This window comes from Artemia sp. Qi Xiang Cuo, chromosome 18, assembly GCF_049724085.1.
Source record: "Artemia sp. Qi Xiang Cuo chromosome 18, ASM4972408v1, whole genome shotgun sequence".
Classification (NCBI taxonomy): domain Eukaryota; kingdom Metazoa; phylum Arthropoda; class Branchiopoda; order Anostraca; family Artemiidae; genus Artemia; species Artemia sp. Qi Xiang Cuo.
In genome coordinates, this window is record NC_142811.1 from 36,375,508 (window position 1) to 36,396,342 (window position 20,835).

General features: G+C 37.3%; 1 protein-coding gene across 1 annotated transcript in view; it reads left to right on the forward strand.

Moving 5' to 3' along the window:
- Positions 1-1,975: 1,975 nt before the first annotated feature.
- Karybeta3 (karyopherin beta 3) overlaps positions 1,976-20,835 on the forward strand; it is a 120,968-nt gene continuing 102,108 nt past the window's right edge. Inside the window, exon 1 of the mRNA XM_089104450.1 lies at positions 1,976-2,067. Coding sequence (XP_088960576.1) covers positions 1,990-2,067 — 78 coding nt within the window. The 5' untranslated portion in view covers positions 1,976-1,989. The remainder of the gene's footprint in view (positions 2,068-20,835) is intronic.

The window sequence follows — 20,835 nt, forward strand, 5'->3', positions numbered from 1 at the left end:
AAACGTAAACCAGGAGGACAAAAGAAGAACCTGTGGCAAAACTTCAAGGAGGACCTGGAACCATGGGGAGGATTCAGGAGACACGGTCGGAGATGGGACAAAGACTGGCTGAAGATCGCCGGAGAAGCTGCAGTCGACCGGTCCAAGGGGTCGTCGGAAGTCATCCCAAGATCCTTTGGTGCCGGGCAGGACAGTTCATCGTCTGGTTCCCACCGAAAGTAAAGTAAAGTAAGTATTTGTGTCCATGATTTTTTGTTTTGAAAATTTTGCGCAATAAATTTTTCTTTAAAAAAATTTTTCTTACCGCTATCGTTTATTACTACGTCCTGTGTCGCAATTTTTATCTGCGCCCATTCTTCATCGACGAGTGAGAGACGATTCAAGGCTTCGAACCGGTTGCTTAGCTTTAACTCGAAGTCGGCTTTGATTTCCGGGCATCTTAGTTTCGAAACATCGAAGCGCTTCCCTGCCTTCTGTTGCTTTGACCTACTAAGGCGGTGACGGACTTTGCAAGTGAGGAGATAGTGGTCGGATCCATTTAAAGATCCTGTGTCTGCTCCTCTGTATACCCGGGCATCTGTGCAGGAGCTCCTCCATCTTCTGCTGACTAAGATGTGGTCGATCTGGGCTGTTGTTACGCCGTCGTTCGAACGCCATGTAACAAGGTGGAGTCTCTTGTGCTCAAAGAGAGTGTTTGTGACGCATAGGTTGTTGTATCTGGCTAGCTGTAAGAGCCTTTCTCCATTGATGCATCTGTCACCAACGGTGTGGCGGCCAATATCTGCTGCTGTGTCGGGGTCTACTCTGCCAAGCCGGGCGTTCCAGTCTCCAGCTACAAAGAGCATTTCACGCCTTGGTGTCTTGTCAATGATTCTTTGTAGGTCATAATAAAAGGCATCTTTGACCGCGTCACTACTGTCCCTTATCAGAGCGTACATGGCGATTTTGGTTATGTGGCTAATGTGGCCTCTCAGTCTGATCATGGCGATCCTTGGTGACACTGGATCCCAATAGGTGACGCATGATGCAGTAGGACCGTCTATTAGGAACCCAACTCCTTGCTGGCTGGAACCATCATTGGGACCCGAGTTGTAGAACTGGAATGAGTCTGATTCGGAAACGGTCAACTTTTTGGACAGAAGATCATTAAGTCTCGTTTCTGACAGACAACAAACGTTGATTTTATACTTCTGCAGCTCCCTCGCAAGGATCGGTTGCGTGGATTCCAGCTTGCAGCTGCGAACATTCCACGCGTCAATATTCAGATGTTTTTTTGATCGGGTGGCTTGCATACTTGTCGGACCAGGCACTACCCTGACCTGGTCTGCGTCGACTACCGCGAAAGCCATAGTAGTAATATCTCTCTGCATTTGATCTTCAATATCCATTGGTGTTTCATGGGAATTGCCTTGACCAAGGGCTCCCCAGACCATTGGCGCCCCGTTGCGTTAGCCATTCCATTTGTCAGGCTAGGCTTCTAATAGAATGTTACACCACTCCACCGCTGTGAGGTGCAACTTAGGGCTCTCCTCCCGGCTCGCTAGGGACGGGGGCGTGAATCCTCGCTCCGAGGCCCCAACCATAGCTTGGGAGCACTCATGCTTATCAGGCCCTGATTCCCACCTAGGAGATAGTCAACTGGAGTTTATTAATAGTTGCTTTATTGATCTCAGCTTAGTCCTCAGGTTAGTTATCAGCTCAGTAGTGGGGTCTTTCATCACAGATACCTCTGTCTGACTATTTATTTGTATCCCTATTTTTTTTGTGATGATCATGATGAAAATCAGCGCTGATTTTGTAAATCGGGGCCAAACTATAGAAAATTTTTCAAGCTCAAATCGACGCCAATTTCCTTTAAAATCGGCCCTGATTTGGAAATCAGTTCCCGAAATCAGCTGCGTGTGCCCAGCCCTTTAGGCTTGTTGCTGTTGATGGTAACGCCCCCTAAAAGTTTACAGATAAAAAGCAGAAAACGCGGTAACCGGTGACATGGCTGAGCAAGAACAATTTAAACAGCTTTTGGTTGGATTTTTATCTACAGAAAATGAAATTAGGACGCAAGCTGAGGTACATATGACATGTTTTCAAAAAAATTTTCTGTTCATACTCTGTCAGATTCACATATGGATAAGGCCATGTATGAGCTTGGCTAGGTTATAGGGTAGGCCTTGGGTAAAGGTGCAGATCAGGGGCATATTATAAGGAAGCACTACAAAAAAGAAGCAGAAGTGATGTATAGAATCTAGAAAACTACTGCACTTTACCATATTTTTAAACAACTAGGCCTAGGCTAACAACACAAAGAAGTTATCAGTAATTTTTTTGTTTTTCATATTATTGACAGTAAAATTCTACTTTAGCTACTTCTTGCTATCTTGGGAAGGGGTTAGGTTAGGAAAATGAGACTTTCAGGGATAGGTCTACAGGCTAAAGTTTGTCCCGGGAAGGTATTTTGAAGTACCTACCTCCACTCCTCTCTCTAGAGGGTCCTGACAATTGCCTACATGACAGGTCTAGGCCTATACCCATTGAAATTTTGACAAAACAACAATTTACCTTAATTTTCAGTTATCAGTTTCTTTTTCTCTGGCTTTAGCTCAGAAAATGCAATTTCAGTTATTTGAGCATAATTTTAAGCCATATAAATAGGCTAGTTTATTTCCAAAATTTAGGAAATGTATTTGCATATCTTTAAAAGCTTATAAATTGGGATTGAGCAAAGTTGTGAAGCTAAAAACAATTATGTTGTACTTCATTTGAGCAGAAGATCTATTTTGCAAGGTTTCAATTCTATAACTCACATATTTTTAAAGGTCATCAAAGGTCAGGACCCTCCAGAGGGAGGATTGGAGGTTGGTACCTCAAAATACCTTCCCAGGATATACTTTAGCCTGTGGACCCATCCCTGAAATTTTCATTTTCTTAACCTAACCCCTTTCCAAGATAGTCAAAAGTAGCTAAAGTAGAATTTTACCTTATTGACTTACAAATAAAGTAAACATACCACTCAATGCTGTTTTTTTACTCTTGAAATATAATAATCATTTTTGTCAGAAATGAATTTTACCCCCACCCTTATAGGCTATATACCAATTCAGGGTATATATTTGCACATTAGGGGGGTGGGGGTAAATTTTATTTCTGGTATAAATGAGAGGTAAGTTTAAACCTTCCCCCCACTCCCCTAATGTTCAAATGTATACCCTATAGGGGTGGGGGGTAAAATTCATTTCCAACAAATATGATTATTATACATGATAATGGTAATAAGCTTACCTAAGCTATGGATGTCAGGTATTGTGTTATCTTGGAACGATAATTTTGACAGGACCTGTGTTTGTCATCATCGGGTTCAAATTCAAGACTCTTGCCAGAATATAAAATCACTAAATAAAATAAAACTAAAATCACTGAACAACATTAATAATAAGTCGAACCTGGAATTAATGTTGTAATATGGCCCGGATTTTGGTAGAGGCATTGATGGCCGCTATTCTAGTAGATCTCAAAAAGGTTGGGTATAAAAGGTTCCCAAATATCACTGATGCGGAACTCTCCATTGTCTTTATTGATGGCTGGTTTGTTTTTAGCAATTTCCAGAGCTTCTCTGATTTTCTGCTTTAAGAGTTGTGGAACAATAGCAATAAGTTGAGCCTGGTCAAAATCAACAGAGTGAGAAGGGTTTTCAAAAATATGATGGGCCAGTGCAGAAAAATTATCTTCCTCCTTAAGCTTTGTCTTTTTAAGGCAGGCATCAATGGAATCAGCATGTTCTTTTAATTGGTGATGTAGAGATCTCATGGTACGACCTATATAGGTATCACCACAACTGCAAGGAATCTCATATACTCCTGGTGGATCTGAAGTGATCTTATCTTTGCCTTTGTTTAAGAAGGAGGAGATGGTCATTCCAGAAGGAAAAAAACACCTTAAAGCCAAGCTTAGTCAATTTGGACCATAAAATATTAGTAATCCCCTTAATATAAGGTAATGACAAAAAGGCTTTATCTTCTCCACTCTTAGGGGAGCTCTTGGTTTTTGTGCTAATCTTTCTCCTGGAGATAACCTTATCAATAACTTGTTGGGGGTAACCATTGCCTATAAGAACATCTTTTATATGATCAAGTTCAGCCTTCAGCTCCAAATCAGAGGAACACACTAGAAACGCTCTATCAACCAACGAATAGACTACAGAATTTTTAATTATTGGGTGGTTATAAGAGTCATATCTCAGATATCTATCACTATGAGTTGGCTTTCTATATACGCTCAAGTCAAACCTAGTTTCCCGTTTGGTGATGAGAACATCTAAGAAGGGTAAACTGTGGTTATTTTCGAGTTCAATAGCGAACTTTATATCTTGATCCTGCTGGTTAAAAATATTGAGAAAAGATCTTAATTTTTCTTTTGTCCCAGTCCAAACTAGTAAGCAATTATCTACATATCTCATGTACATTTGAAGATCCTTCAAGTCCTGCTTTAAGATATTATTTTCGATATATTGTATAAAAACCTCACTAAGAACTGGTGCCAAGGCTGACCCCATTGGTATGCCCCACTTCTGTTTGTAGGTTTGATGCCTGAAAGTGAAGTAAGCATTGTTCAGACATAAAGACGTGAGAATAATGATGTCTGTGGTGTCTAAGCTGGTCAGTTCTTTCCAGGAATCATCATTTTCCAAAGCTGATTGTAAAGCTGGTATAAGTCTGGGCAAGGGAATGCTAGTTAACAGAGAGACAACATTGAAACTGCACATTGTGGTATTCTCCAAGATGTTGATGCTTTTTAGCCTTTCAACTGCTTCTTTGGTATTTTTTATTGTGTGTTGGCTGCTAAGAGTTATGGATCTTAAAATACCAGCCAAATACCTTTCCAACTTTTGTGTAGCTGAACCTATTGTCAAACAGTTCGTGGTAACGAACTGTAAGTAAGGAGCAACCCGGCTCAATGGCAACCAAAACTCTAGAAAATGGGTTTTTGATACCAATAGGTACATCAAAAGAATTAGATTTTAATGCTGATTTCAAATATATATCTCATTAAGTGTTGTGCTACCCATAAAACGTTACGCTCCTGAGAAAATTTGGCTGATTTTCAAAAAAAGGGAGAAAGACCCCCTAAAAGTTATAGAACCTTAATAAAAATCACACCATCAGATTCAGCGTATCAAAGAACCCCACTGTATAGATTTCAAGTTCCTATTTGCAAAAATGTGGAATTTTACATTTTTTTGCCAGAAGAAAGATTACGGATGGGTGTTCATTTGTTTTTGTTTTTTCCCAGGGGCGATTTTATCGACACAGTGGTCCTAGAATATCGTGAGAAGGCTCATTGGAACGGAAATCAAAAGCTCTAGTGCCCTTTTTAAGTGACCAAAAAATGGAGGGCAACTAGGCCCCCTCCCACGCTTATTTTTTTCCCAGAGTCACCCAATCAAAATTTTGAGATAGCCATTTTGTTCAGCATGGTCGAAAATATGATAAATATGTCTTTTAGGATGACTTAATCCCCCGAAGTTCCCAGAGGGAGGGCTAAAAGTCATGAACTTTACCCAATGTTAACATATAGTATTGGATATTGGGAAGTATACAGAAGTTTTCAGGAGGTTTTTTCTGGTAATGGGAGGGAAGGGTGGATCGGTGGTTATGTTGGAGGATCTGTTCATGAAGGAAGTTTTCATGGGGGAAGGGAAATTGCCATGAAGGGGGCGCCGGACTTGCCAGCATTATTTATTGGTTATTGGGAAGTATACAACCATTTTCAGGAAGGATTTTTTCTGGAGGGGGGCTAGAGGAGGGGGTTACTCTTGAGAATATTTCCGTGGAGGATTTTTCTTTGGGGTAAGGGACAGTTCTATGAAGGGGGCGCCGGATTTCCAAGCATTATTTAAAAAACGATCAAAAATTAAATAAAGAAAAACAAGTTTTTTCAAATGAAATGTAAGAAGGAATATTAGAACTTAAAACGAACAGAAATTATAACGTATGTGAGGGGGTTCTCCCCCAAGTCAATACCTCGCTCTTTACGCTACAGTTTTTTTTTAGTGCTTTCAAAGGAGCTATCTATTCTAATTAAACGGCCTTTGTGATTCAGGGGTTTGTGAATCAGAATTTTTTAAAACTTTTAACGTAAAGAGTGTGGTATTGAATAAGGGGAGAACCCCCTCATATACTTAATAACATATAAGTAATAAAAAAAAACAATAAAAAAACAAGCGATACGGCTCAATAGTAATCGAAACTTTTAAAAATGGAATTTTGATGTCAATAAATGTATCAAAAGAATGTGTTTATAATGCTGATTCTAAATATATAAATTTTATCAAGTTTAGTATTACTCATCAAAGGATACGATCCTGAGAAAATTTACTCGAATTTTTAAAGAGGGGGGAACATCCCCTACAAGTGAAAGAATTTTAATGAAAATCACACCGTCAGATTCAGCGTATCAGAAAACCCTATTACATAGGTTTCAAGCTCATATCTGCAAAAATCTGCAACTTTGTATTTTTTGCCAGAAGAAAAATATACGAATATAGAAGTTAGTTACGTAAGTTGATTTGTAAAGACATCCATTTAGCAAAAGAAAAGTAAATTTTTATGCAAATAAAAGCTGTATTAACTAAAAAACGATCAGAAATTAAATAAAAAAAAACAAGTTTTTTAAACTGAAAGTAAGGAGTGACAATAAAACTTAAAACAAACAGAAATTATTCCGTATATGAAAGGGGCTGTCCCCTCCTCAATGCCTCGCTCTTTACGCTAAAGTTTGACTGTGTCTCACAACTTAATTTTTAAAACAACAAAAAACTTTAGCATAAAGAGCAAGGTATTAAGGAGGGGACAGTCCCTTTTATATATAGAATAATATCTGTTTGTTTTAAGTTTTAATGCTGCTCCTTGCTTTCAGTTTAAAAAACTTGTTTTTTTTTTATTTAATTGACACAATAGGTCTAAGGGGAATATCTGGTCTGTGAATTTTGGGTGCACCATAAAATCTAGGAATGACTGGTCTGACAGGAATGAGTTTCCAATAAAGTTGATCATTAATCTTATTGTGAGACTAAGATTATCCAAAGCTTTTTTGACATTATCATAAGCAACCTTTACAGCATTGACATTAACTTTTTCATATACTTTGTTGTTATTCAGGAGGCTTAATGATTTGCTGACATACTCAGTTTCATTGAGGATTACTATTGTATTGCGTTTATCAGCTTTGGTAATTATGATTTTGGTATCTTTTTTGAGAACTGTCAGGACCTTAATGCCATCTCTGGTTAGATTCTCATCTACATGCTTCTTTTTGGAAAAAATTTCTCTAAGGGTATAATAAACCAAAATATTTATATCTTGTAGATCACTATTAATTTTTTTCCTGCTTACAATTAAAGCTGACTCTACATTGGAGATGATTTCTTCTGCTGGTATATGTTTGGGGGGGATAGAATATGTCCATCCTTTTGAAAGAATGTCTTAATTTCTTTTGGTCAAATGTTTGTTGACTTAAATTGATGACTGCTGGACCTGGTGACACTCTAGGATTATGTGTAACCCTAGTAGCAAAGTTCTCAAATTTAAGTTTTTCTAGCTTGTCTACATGCACTTTCCTGGTTATTGAAAAAACAAACTTAAAATCTTTGTCATGGATCTTGCCAACCTTAGTGAAATCTTCTGGGCTAAGAGTATTACTCAGTTGCTGTCTAATTGTATTGATCTGTTGAAAAACCATGTTTCTCTTCTGTTGAAGGTCCTTTAATTCATGATTAATAAAGATTAGGCCAGCTTTGTGTTGAGCAGATTTATAATTCTTACTAGATATTTTCACTCTGGGTCTCATAGAGTGTGGAATTAAATCTTGTTTCTTACATTGTTGTAAGAATTTTTGGTGATTAATGATTCTAGCTTTCTTCCTAAATAGGAGAGATAGATCTTTGACTTGCTTGGCCACACACCCACCATAGGTCTTACTAATTTATTCTCTGAGGCCAACTTGACTCTTATACATGATAATGGTAATAAGCTTACCTAAGCTATGGATGTCAGGTATGGATTATCTTGGAACGATAATTTCGACAGGACCTGTGCCTGTACCTTTTTGAGATCTACTAGGATAGCAGCCATCAATGCCCCTACCAAAATCCGGGCCATATTACAACAGTAATTCCAGGTTCAACTTATTATTAATGTTGTTCAGTGATTTTAGTTTTATTTTATTTAGTGATTTTATATTCTGGCAAGAGTCTTGAATTTGAACCTGATGATGACAGGCACAGGTCCTGTCAAAATTATCATTCCAAGATACCTGACAACACAATACCTGACATCCATAGCTTAGGTAAGCTTATTACCATTATCATGTATAAGAGTCAGGTTGGCCTCAGAGAATATATTAGTAATACCTATGGAGGGTATTATTATTATTATTATTATTTATTTTTAACCCACACTATACAGAGGTACAATACATGGAGTATCATTAGGAAAAACACAAAAAATGCGACACAAGACAATATATAAATCAAAAATTACCAAATTACAGTGTAACACATAATAATTTAAAAGAAACGAGAGCAAAAAAAATAACGTGAAAGGAGGGAAAAAAAAACAAAAAAAAAAACTGACAACTTGCAGAATCTAATAAGCAGGCATTAATATTATCATTATTGGATTTTTACTCAGTCTTTACAAATCTAAATTGTAGAATGACCAAACAGAGAAAAACAACTAAACAAATAAAAGAAAAAAAACTTACGACTGAAAAAACCTGATAAGGTGATGGTGCGGAGAAAACGGATACAAGCAGTATTTGAAAGTTTTCTGTGTAGCTCTATCCAGTTTTTCAGTAATATTAGGAACAAGAAATTTATTAATAATTACCCGATTTATGGTCCAAGGTGGAAGAGACAACAAAAATTTACAAAATCTAAAATAATTAATCCGGATTCTTTTTAACTCATTTTTCTTAAGAAGGAGAAAAATTCCAGAAGCAAAAACAATTGAATGGTCGCAAAAAGTTGAGTAGAGCTTGGCCAACGCGAGCTTATTATATTTACCTCTATTGGTAACAATCTTAGCATATCCTAATTTAATTTTCATATTAATATCTGAGACTGCGCTGGCGCAAGCTTCCACTACAGCGAAGGGAAGTACTATAAATATTATTAAAAGAAAGAAATTTACATTTATCTACATTAAGAGAAAGGCCTATGTCTGAAAAAGAAGTAGCAACACAAGAAACCATGTTAGATAAACCAGTTTTAGTACAGCTTATAAGAAGTAGATCATCAGCATAAGCCAGGTAGGAAACATCAGAACAACCGGAGAGATAGGTAGCCAAAATCTTTGCTAGAACTCCTGAAATACACAAATTAAAAAGGGTCGGAGATAAAACTCCACCTTGCCTTAAACCTCTTTTCAATTTAATATTAGATGCAGGCAGAGATTTCAGCCGAAGAAAAGAATTAGAGTACCAGTACCAAAGAAGCAAAATAACCAATAGATTGACACCGTAACCACAAAGAGCAGAAAAAAGCTGACTTTGACATACACTATCAAAAGCTTTTGATAGATCTAAAGTACAAAGATATATACTCCTTCCCTTAGAAGAATTTTCAAGGAGCAAAGAAGATAATACACAATGTGCGTGTTGACAACCTACTCCGGGCTTAAATCCAAACTGGTTATCTCTCTCAAGCATATTATTAGTCACAAAAGGTATTAAAACATGCTCAAGAACTTTACTAAAAGTGCAAGAGACAGAAATAGGTCGGTAAGAAGAGCAAATTAAGGGAGAATTTCCCTTCTTTAAAATTGAAGAAACAGTACCACACAAAAACTCTCCGGTACACTAGAAGTACAAATACACATCTGGAGATGTAGGTTTATATGGTCAATAAGGGGGAGCAATCTAATAAAAGGTGAAATCTAGATATACCATCATTATCAACATTATCTGATTTAAGTTTCTTAATTGATTCAATTACAGATGAAAGAGAAATGGGAACACAGAGATGCTGAGATAGAGGGGTAATAAAAACAGCACAAAGAGAATTAGAATACAAAGAAGGCACATATTAATTAAAATTTTAAAATATAGACGAGTAATAGTCATGCCAAGCAGATACAGGAAGACAATCACTATTTGGTACATCACTTCTAATCTACTCAGAATTAGTAACTTTTCGCCATTCTCTGTTTGACACAGGAAAATCAATACAACGATAACACATAGACTTAAGATATTTTTTATATTCCCTGCGGGTCTTACGCTTAAGGTCAGAAACAATACCACAGGGTGGTCTATCACAATCATTCCAAACTTTTAACCAAAACTTAGCTTTATTTTTCAAAGTTTTTAAATTAGGATCTAAAGACCAAATAGGTTTTTGCGTACCATGTCTAACACGTTGCAGCGGCACTGCAACTGCCTCGGCATCTTTTAAACAATTAATTATTTGATTATAATAGCAATCCAGGTCCTTTTTGCAATTCCCTTGTATAGAGCTCTGAAGCAGATGATAGGGAACTCGTATAGCAGATAGCAGCCTCGTTAGTGTAAATGCATAAAGAGGAACATCAGCTTTCTTCCAATTACTTTTTTCAAACCATTTTGAAGACTGGGGTGCTTTGCAGAAACTAGTAGGGTTTAAATTCAGCGTAAGAGTAAGTGAGATAGGGAGATGGTCTAAGTCTTGTTCTTCAGCATATACAAGCACTATTGATGTAGTAATAATAGGTGAGCAGATAATGTGATCAATATTGCTCTTACTGCCTGAATGGTGAATATAAGAATACAGATGAGTTTTGGGTATAATATGATAAGATGGAAGGCAATCTAACAACAAATCACTTCTCACTGATGAGTTATTTATATCCGATTGAGGTCACCAATGATCATATAATCTAGAGGAATAGAAAGAATTTTATCCACTAGAAACTTAAACATGTTATAGGCTTTAGCAAATCTAGCCATCGATCTAGAGGAACGGTCATCATAAGGCAGATAAGAATTAATGAAAACTATAGTGCCCATACGAACAGCCAAAAAAACTCATCCGAGTAAAAAATCACCGGCAAAACCAAATTAGGATTGTGCTTAAAAACACAAGCTATTCCGCCGGATGGCCGGCCTCTTGTGGCTCTGGCAGTACTAAAAAACACATCATGATGAAGGCTACGACGCAAAACGTTAATGCTAGAGTATGTAAGAAGATGCTCGTGTAAACAAACCAAATCAAAATCATAGTAGAACTCATCAATAACGAAATCCTTATCCTTTGTACCATTAATATTAAACAATATTATTGAAAACTCCAAAGTCATTGCAAAAAGTGGGAGCGCGACATTAGTTCCTTAGATATAGGGCAGGACAAGCTATAAGAAGTATGATTTTTACTACAGTTAGCACACTTGGGAGCAGCACTACAAGGACTATCCTTAGTAGAAATATGTGGCCCAGCACATCTGGCACATTTCGGGACATTGCTGGTGCAAGCACTTTGAAAGTGATTGTATGATCGGCATTTGAAGCAGCATTTAGGTATTTCTTTAAATACGTGAATTCGAAAAAATTCATATCCCACTTTAATTCCTTCTTTGAAATAAGCAGACTGAGTGAAGGAGTCTTCAAATTCCAGCTTGACTGACATAGTCTGGCCCAGTCGATTTGCACTTATTATACCTTGCAGTCTTTTAATAACTGAAAGGTCAACCTCAACTGGGAAACCTCTGAGAATCCCAAAAAAGCGCTTGGATCGTACTTTAACTGTTGCTCCGGTAATAAAGTTCTGAACGGATGTACACAAATCTTCAGTTGCAGATTTATCGATATTGACATACCATCTGTCTTTAACAGGTTTCACACTACAAACTAATTCATGCCCAACTGTCTGATCGAGAACAGATTTGCGTTTAATCGGATCAGACAGATCTGAAAGGCACTTTAGAAACAATAACTGTCATATGAGTGTCAATTGCTGGGGTAGGTTTCGGAAGTTGAGGAAAATTCAACTGATAATTGTCAAGTTTCCCTGACATTTCAACAACCACTTGTTGTAGCTCATTAAACTTAGAGAGTAAAGAAGTATAAGCATTTGCAGGGAGACATGGCACCTCTGTAGGTCGCTTTATCACAAATGTAGGTGCAAAAGTGTCACTACTGTCAAGAGATCTTAACTGACAAATAATGTCACTAAAATGATTAGAAAGTGCATTGTTCCCCTTACGTTCTGGGCAATCCAATTCAGGTACACTTATTTGCCACAGTAAACTTTTAGCTTCTTTGACTATATTCACGTCAAAAAACTCCATACCATGTCTTTTAATAATATCCTCCTCAATTCCGCTTAGCAAATTGCTTTGAATAAAATTCAGAACAGGAGAATATACAAGTTCAGGCATTTTGTCGGAGCTTTTCATGGCTATGGCACTCACCACAAATTAAAAAGTCTCAATATTAGTTCAGGAAAAAATACTGAGTTAATAAATATCGAAATAGAGGTCAAACTAAAAACACAGTAGATTCCATTTTATAATCCTCTTAAAGTTAATCCTCTTAACTCAGGTCATCAACTAATTTGGAATAAATTATGACCTCACCAAAATAAATCCAGACAGGAATAATATCCAATTCAATTTTGATGTTACCTCACTGAACTCTGAAACGAAACTGTATGTGGCCAAGCAAGTCAAAGATCTATCTCTCCTATTCAGGAAGAAAGCTAGAATCATTAATCACCAAAAATTCTTACAACAATGTAAGAAACAAGATTTAATTCCACACTCTATGAGACCCGGAGTGAAAATATTTAGTAAGAATTATAAATCTGCTCAACACAAAGCGGGCTTAATCATTTTTAATCATGAATTAAATGACCTTCAACGGAGGAAAAAAATGGTTTTTCAACAGATGAGTACAATTAGACAACAACTGAGTAATACTCGTAGTCCAAAAGATTTCACTAAGGTTGGCAAGATCCATGAGAAATATTTGAAGTTTGTTTTTTCAACAGCCAGGAAAGTGCATGTAGACAAGCTAGAAAAACTTAAATTTGAGAAGTTTGCTACTAGGGTTACACATAATCCTAGAGTGTCACCAGGTCCAGCAGTCATCAATTTAAGTCAACAAACATTTGACCAAAAGAAATTAAACATTCCTGCAAAAGGATGGAAATTTTCTATCCCCCCAAACATTTACCAGTAGAAGAAATCATCTCCAATGTAGAGTCAGCTTTAATACTAAACAAAAAAACAGTCAATGTTGATCCACAAGATATTAGAAGCTTGGTTTCTAATGCCCTCAGAAAAGCTTTGTCCAAAAAGAAAAATGTTGAGGAGAATCTAACAAGAGATGAAATGAAGGTCCTCACAGATCTCAAGAAAGATACCAACATCATAATTACTAAAGCTGATAAAGGCAATACAATAGTAATCCTCAATGAGACTGAGTACGTCAGCAAATCATTAAACCTCCTGAATAACAACAAAGTATATGAAAAAGTTAATGTCAATGCTGTAAAGGTTGCTTATGATAATGTCAAAAAAGCTTTGGATAATCTTAGTCTCACAAATAGGAATAAAATAGGATTAATAGGATGAACATGCTGATTCCATTGATGCCTGCCTTAAAAAGAAAAAGCTTAAGGAGGAAGATAATTTTTCTGCACTGGCCCATCATATTTTTGAAAACCCTTCTCACTCCGTTAATTTTGACCAGGCTCAACTTATTGCTATTGTTCCACAACTCTTAAAGCAGAAAATCAGAGAAGCTCTGGAAATTGCTAAAAACAAACCAGCCATTAATAAAGACAATGGAGAGTTTCGCCTCAGTGAAATTTGGGAACCCATTACCCATAGGCTAAGAACTCGCAAAAAACTCCACCTTACTTCTATAGACCCAACCTTTTTGAGATCTACTAGGATAGCGGCCATCAATGCCTCTACCAAAATCCGGGCAATATTACAACAATAATTCCAGGTTCGACTTATTATTAGTGTTTTTCAGTGATTTTAGTTTTATTTTATTTAGTGATTTTATATTCTGGCAAGAGTCTTGAATTTGAACCTGATGATGACAGGCACAGGTCCTGTCGAAATTATCGTTCCAAGATAACACAATACCTGACATCCATAGCTTAGGTAAGCTTATTACCATTATCATGTATAAGAGTCAGGTTGGCCTCAGAGAATATATGATTATTATATTTGGAAAGAGCATAGAAAAATGCATTGAGTAGTATGTTTACTTTATTCATAAGTCAATAATATGAATAACAAAAAATTTACCAAGTTATCAACAGTAGGGTAAAAGACCTCTATTTGGGAAAGACCACTGTTCTTTGGCATTCTGGAAAAATAGAAATTGGTTTTTGGACCACCCCTTTTTACTACAACATGAAGCAATGTGAGGGTAGTAACAAGAACCTGCCTTCTTGGTAAAATTTTCACCAATGATTTGTCAGCATAAATTGAAAATGTGGTCTCTGTTTTGAAAAGCAATTGAAAAGAAAAATTATATTTAAATATTTGTGATTTATAGAGTAAATATCAAGCAATAAAATGTTACATTTTTAAAATTAGGAGAAAATCTGCTTTCTGTTAATATATGAATAAAACTGAAACACTAAAAGGATATATACATCAAAATAGGATAATTGTTATTTCCAAAAAGAGGTCCTTGTAGGCAAGTCAATAAATTACCTCAAGTTACCTTAAATCGCATTGTCCAGCAAAATAAGGAAAGATCCTGTAGAGTCGCTGTTCAGTGACGATGGAGAGCCACTGGTTTGGCGGTGTCCCACTCTGTTTTCCATGGTTTGGTGGACCAATTCTTATCAATGGCAATCTTGAATGCATTGACAGAGGGAGCAGTGACAGCTGCATTGGGAAGACTGTTCCAGGGGCCCACCACCCTATTGGAGAAGTAGTGGTTGCGGAGTCTGCTGTGAGCTCTCTTCCTGAGCAGCTTCTTACTATGCCCTCTTGTCCTGGATAATTTGTCAAGTTGGAAAGGACTCTGAGAAGAGAAATCAGCATGCAGTAGCTTGTAAGCCATAATGACATCGCCCCTCTGCCATCTGTAGATGAGTGTTGGGAGCTGTAGTTTGTTCAAGAGAGATGGACACTTGAGTTCTTGCATCCTTCAATAGCTTCGATTGTGTGCCTTTGAACAGAATCTATTTTCTTTTTGTCAACCTTATTCAGGGGTATGGCAAAACATATCCCAAATTCTAGCAATGGTCACAAGAGACCCGTGTACAGCTTTGTCATGGCTTTGGATGATCTGCTATGTACTGTACGCTTAATTATTCCGAGGGTCTGAGGTACTTTGGCAACCACTGTTTGTGTGTGTTTGTGGAACTTCAATTCTTCATCGACAACTATTCCCAAATCTCTTTCAGCTACCAAGGAACCAATCGATTGTCTTGAGCCATCCCCCCCCACTCATATGGTACTGCCACTTCTCATTCTTTTTCCCAAAATATACCACCTTGCGCTTCTGGATGTTAAACTCAAGCTTCCATTGGGAGGCCCAAGGGGAAAGTGCATCCAGGTCTCCCTGTATGGTGGCTCTAGTTGCTTTTGACTCCGTGGGCCCAATAAGCTTTGAATCATCAGCATAGAGGCTCATCTTATTTCTTACAGCCCGTGGAGCATCATTAATGTAAATATTGAAAAGTGTTGGGCCCAAGATTGTTCCCTGGGTTGTTCCACCCTTGTGAACAGGTGTAATATTTGCATTTCTCCAATCTTGAGGGACTTGTTTCATGTCAAGAGACTTCTGGAACAGTTTTGCTAGGGGGAGGGTAAGCTTTGCATGAGCCTCTTTCAAAGTTCGAGGGTGAACCCCATCAGGGCCAAGTGACTTATTTTGGTTCAATCTTTTAAGCCGTGATTCAACATCCAAAGTGCTGACAGTAATAATTTGCATTGGTTTCTGAATATCATATTCCGGCATTTGTGGCAAGGGGGCATTATCTGGAGGCGTAAAAACTGACTTGAACTAATAGTTTCAAGTGGTTGATCTTAGATAATTTGAATAATAACCATATTGATGCGTATATACCCAATCCTTCTTAATTCCTCTTTGGTAACAAGATGTGAGGGTTTTAGTTATGCACAATTTTGCTCAATTGGATACTGGTTTTTTACCCTAGGCTAGTTGGTAAATTTTTACCATATCATTTTATTGACTTACAACTAAAGTGAATATACCACTCAATGCCTTTTTTTATGCTCTTTCCAAATATAATAATCATTTTTGTCAGAAATGAATTTTACCCCCACATGTATATACCAATTCAGGGTATATATTTGCACATTAGGGGGTGGGGGTAGAGTTTAAACTTACCTCCCATTTACATCAGAAATAAAAATCGCCCCCTCCCCCCTCCCTAATGTGCAAATATATACCCTGAATTGGTATATATATAGGGGTGGGGATAAAATTCATTTCTGACAAAAATTATTATTATATTTGGAAAAAGCATAAAAAAGGCATTGAGTAGTATATTCACTTTATTCATAAGTCTATAATATGATTTGGTAAAAATTTACCAGCTAGTTAAGTTGTTGAAAAGTTGTTAAAACATCACTAGTTTATAAATTAGTTGTTCAGGAGTTGTATATTCCAAGAATACTTATTTGCAACAATTCAAACCTCATTTATTGGGCAACACAAATATAAACCATTTTCCTAACATTTCAAGTTTTTTCAAATGCCAGCCATTAACAAAAATAGCACTGGATTTTGCAATTCAAAACTTTGCGGTTGAAAATACAGGGTATATATTTGTTTGCACTTTAGGGGGGGGGGGGGGGTTAAATTTCATGGCAACTTTGCAGTGAACCATATAATTTAGCTAGGATGAAAGTGAAAACATCATTTGATATTTTTTATGCTCTTTCATAATCCATATAAAATACCTCTGGGGCCCCTTTAAGAGCTCAAGAAGTAATTTGCAACAGAAGCAATTATTAAATTATGAAAAAGCATAAGAAAAGACATCAAATAATGTATTCACTTTCACCCTAGCTAAATTATTGTGCCACCTGCACATTTACCAAAAATATGAGCCTATTTCTAATAAATGTACAAAACAAATGTATAGCCTAAATTGTAGCCTATATACTCAATAGATTTTCAATATCCTATTGCAAGTCTTGTAATTAACTTAACCATGAATGAAAGACATACCTAGTAGGAAGAACAGAAGTGTGCTAGGCCTATGGAATTTTCAGTGAGCTGGGTAAAAAACCAGTATCCAATTGAGCAAAATTATGTAAAACTAAAACCCTCACACCTTGTTACCAAAGAGGAATTGAAAAAAAATTGTAAATATTAATGAATAGCTAAAAATCTAAGCTAACATTGATATAACACTCAAGAATGCTTTCACTATTGGAAAAGAACAAAACAATGCTTTCCCATTAGTATGGAAAACATTCCAGATGGCAGTGTCCCTGTAGCATTGGCTATGGAGGAAGAATATTTAGCAAGCTCAAGTTGGTGAAAATTGCTTTTAGGTCTACAATGAATAAAAAATAACTTCATCACCTGCTGACACTAGCCTGTGAAACTGATTTTTTTGACAAGTGCAATTTGTCTCAGATAGTTCAAAAGTAGAAAGGAATGAAAATTTGACAAATTTCTTTCTATTTATGATCTTTTACATGTTATAAAATCTTTATAAAACCAGACAGAGATCTTCTAGCTAGACAGAGATCTTCTTTCTGGCCAGTTAGAGCAGTTAAAGACTGGAACTCTTTACCCAAAGAAGCATTGTCACCACCAACTCTAAACAACTTCAAAAACTGTCTTGACAAGCACCTACAGAAAAAAATGTTTATTCACAATACATAACATACAAAAGTGACATGACTTTGTGCACTGGGTGCACTATGTTAAGCCAAAATTAGAGAGTACCACAGCAAGATATGATATCCTAGTAAGAGGCTCTGCTCCTGTAAGTTTAGATATTAAAGTATATTTAAAGTTAATGTTTTTTTGGCAAAATTTGGTCAAAATAAGGTAGTGATAAGGTAAAATCTATGAAGTTTGCCCCCCTCTCAATGAAAAGAGGCTTGGGATGCCCCTGAGACTCAGTCAAAATAAACTCTTGTAAAGCACAGTCATGATAGTTGGAAATCTCCTTGTGAATGGTATTTTAATAATCCCAAGTGTCTGATTGACCTTTGTGACCAGGGTCATCCTGGGGGGGGGGGGCGGGGCGCACCATCCCTCCAACGTTTTTGGCATTTGGTGTAATTTTTGCTGAAGGCAAAAATTGACCAGCCAAGTGGGAGACCAATCCTGATTAGAGATATTTACCAATGGAGGCTATCAGATATTAATTTTAATAAGATTAATCCTATCCTTTCCCCCTTTCCCAATAAGTATCTTTCTAAAATTTATCATAGAATTCGCTCTGGAACAAATGGACTAAATTTTCTTGCATTCTCGTATAAGTTTTCTAATTCAAGTGGTTCAATTCACCTGTCTCCTCTGTAGGCATTGTAATATGAATAATGAAGCAATTGACCATTGCCTCTTTGAATGTAATATGCTGATGTCTGCACAACATACCTTGCTTTGCAAACGGTTAAAATGCTTGAAACACCACAAAATCTTACTATCAGCCAAGAGCCTAGCCAACTATACCTGCACACAGAGCCTAGAAATCGACATCTATCAACTCATAATTGAACTGCTAGAGTCAAAAGATCTACTGAAAGATATCAGAAAATATGTAATAATCATGAGGCAATCAAGCCAGTAGCTCTGTAGCCCACAGAGTGAAGCAAAAGGAAAAGGGCTAAATAGTATCACTGAAAAGCCCGCCTGCTGTCAAATAGAAGAAGAAAGAAGGCGGATCATGATCAAACATTCTGAGATGGGTGTTGCTGCGATTAGTGATCTCCTAGCCTTGCTGGAGAGTAAGAAGCCTACTCCCTGCCAGTGTTTCCCATCAGTATGTCCTGATAGTACAAGAGTAGCTTCATCAAGTTTGTCTTTGCCGATGACTGGGAGGTGGGTTTTGGATAGGCTGACTACGTCCCAATTGTAACATTTTATCTCTCTCAGGAGGAGTTCCTTTTTTCCTTGTTTTGCAAGCGTTCTGATATTAAGGGTACCAATTGATAAAGTTGATTTAGGTGATATATTGGCCTCCAGGGATGGAGTTGTCAAAGTTGTGGTATTCGCGCGATTAGCGGTCGTCGTATTGTCAGGTGCCCCGGACGCGGTAGATCTAAACGCATAGCCTTCGTCGGTTTTCCCGGACGCGGTAGCACTGGTTCTCACATTCATTTGTTTGCTCATTATCATCATAAAAGTGAAAAAATGGGTTTCTTGGCTGGAGTCAGGACAGCGGCAAGCCACTCCTCTCTGTCCCTAGCAGGGGCGACTATATCTCCTATCGATAATGCACCCCTTATGGCATCCTGCATCACCAACAATTTACTCATTGCTGGGGGAGTGGATTGTGACTGGCGGGACTGGGGGGAGTGGATTGCAACTACACAGAATGAATGCTGGCAAGGTACAGCTAACAAAACCTGTGGGAAGTGCCGGTACCCAAATTGCCTTTCCCCAGCAGTTTAAGGATCAATATCCGGCCAGTACCGATACGGGTCTTGTGTTTGTTCCCGCTCTCTTCTGCGCAGGCTGTCACTTAATTAACGAAAAAATAATGAAATTTGGCTATTAAATTATTTTATTAGCCAAATAATCTTTTCTTTTTTCTTCCTTTCTCCTCGCTTTTTCCTTTTTTGAATTAGAAATGTCGTACCTGTTGTTGCTACCGTATTATTAAATCCAAACAAAGCAGTTAGTCCATATCAATAAGTTTACTTTAGATTATAATTCGTAGCAGAATATTGTCAAATTTCTGTAATCCTCAAGGTCACTGAATATATTATAGGTCAAGGCACTGAATTAATACAATTTCACAGCTGGTTTTAAAGTTCAATAAATCCAAAAAGATGCTATCACTCTGGAGACTAACCTCGTATGGTTTGACAATGTTAATAAAATATCCAATTTATGAGAGGTGTCAATTTATGAGAGGTGTCATTGTGTCAAAAAACCTGGAAAGTGGAGGAGAAGATCCCTCTCCAACCCTGCTGCTGATGTAGAGCTCCAAGCTGTGAACTGTGTAAGTAATGTAATATGTGTGTTATGGAACATGTTAGTGCTATTTCTATGGAAAGACTCTCATCCATGTCTAGTGACAGCTCATTGGAAAGCAAAACAAGCTCTGGAAGCTGCTACACTGCTAACTTGAAAGCACCAGTGACCACTTTAAGCAGAACAGATGAAGACTTGGGTCAGCCAAGCAACAGGATCAACAACCAGAGTAAGCAACACCAAAAACAAGTCCAGTTTTTTCTGCTCTAATTGCTAACATTAACCAACTTCCTAACAAATTGAATGAGCTGAAATCTGTGATTTATTCTAAAAATTATGATCTGGTCCTATTGACTGAGGTTTGCCCCAGTCTAGTAGCAACAGGCTTGAAGATTCCCATGTTAAGGTTCCAGGGTATGGTGTTGTGTCTAACCTACAGTCTTCAAAATGCAGGCATGGTACATTAGCTCTATTCAAGACATGTTATAGTATATGGTCATTATGTCTCCCAGGTAACTTGTAATTTGTTGAATCTGTATGGTTTGACCTGTGTGATGATGGCAGTGGAGTAATAACCAGAGTAGGCTGTATTTATTGAAGCCCATCTGCCTCAGACAAGAAACCAAGTGGACAATAGCAACAATGCTGCATAAAGCAACCATGAATTACATGGGGAACCTACTTATAACTGGTGATTTTAACTTCCCT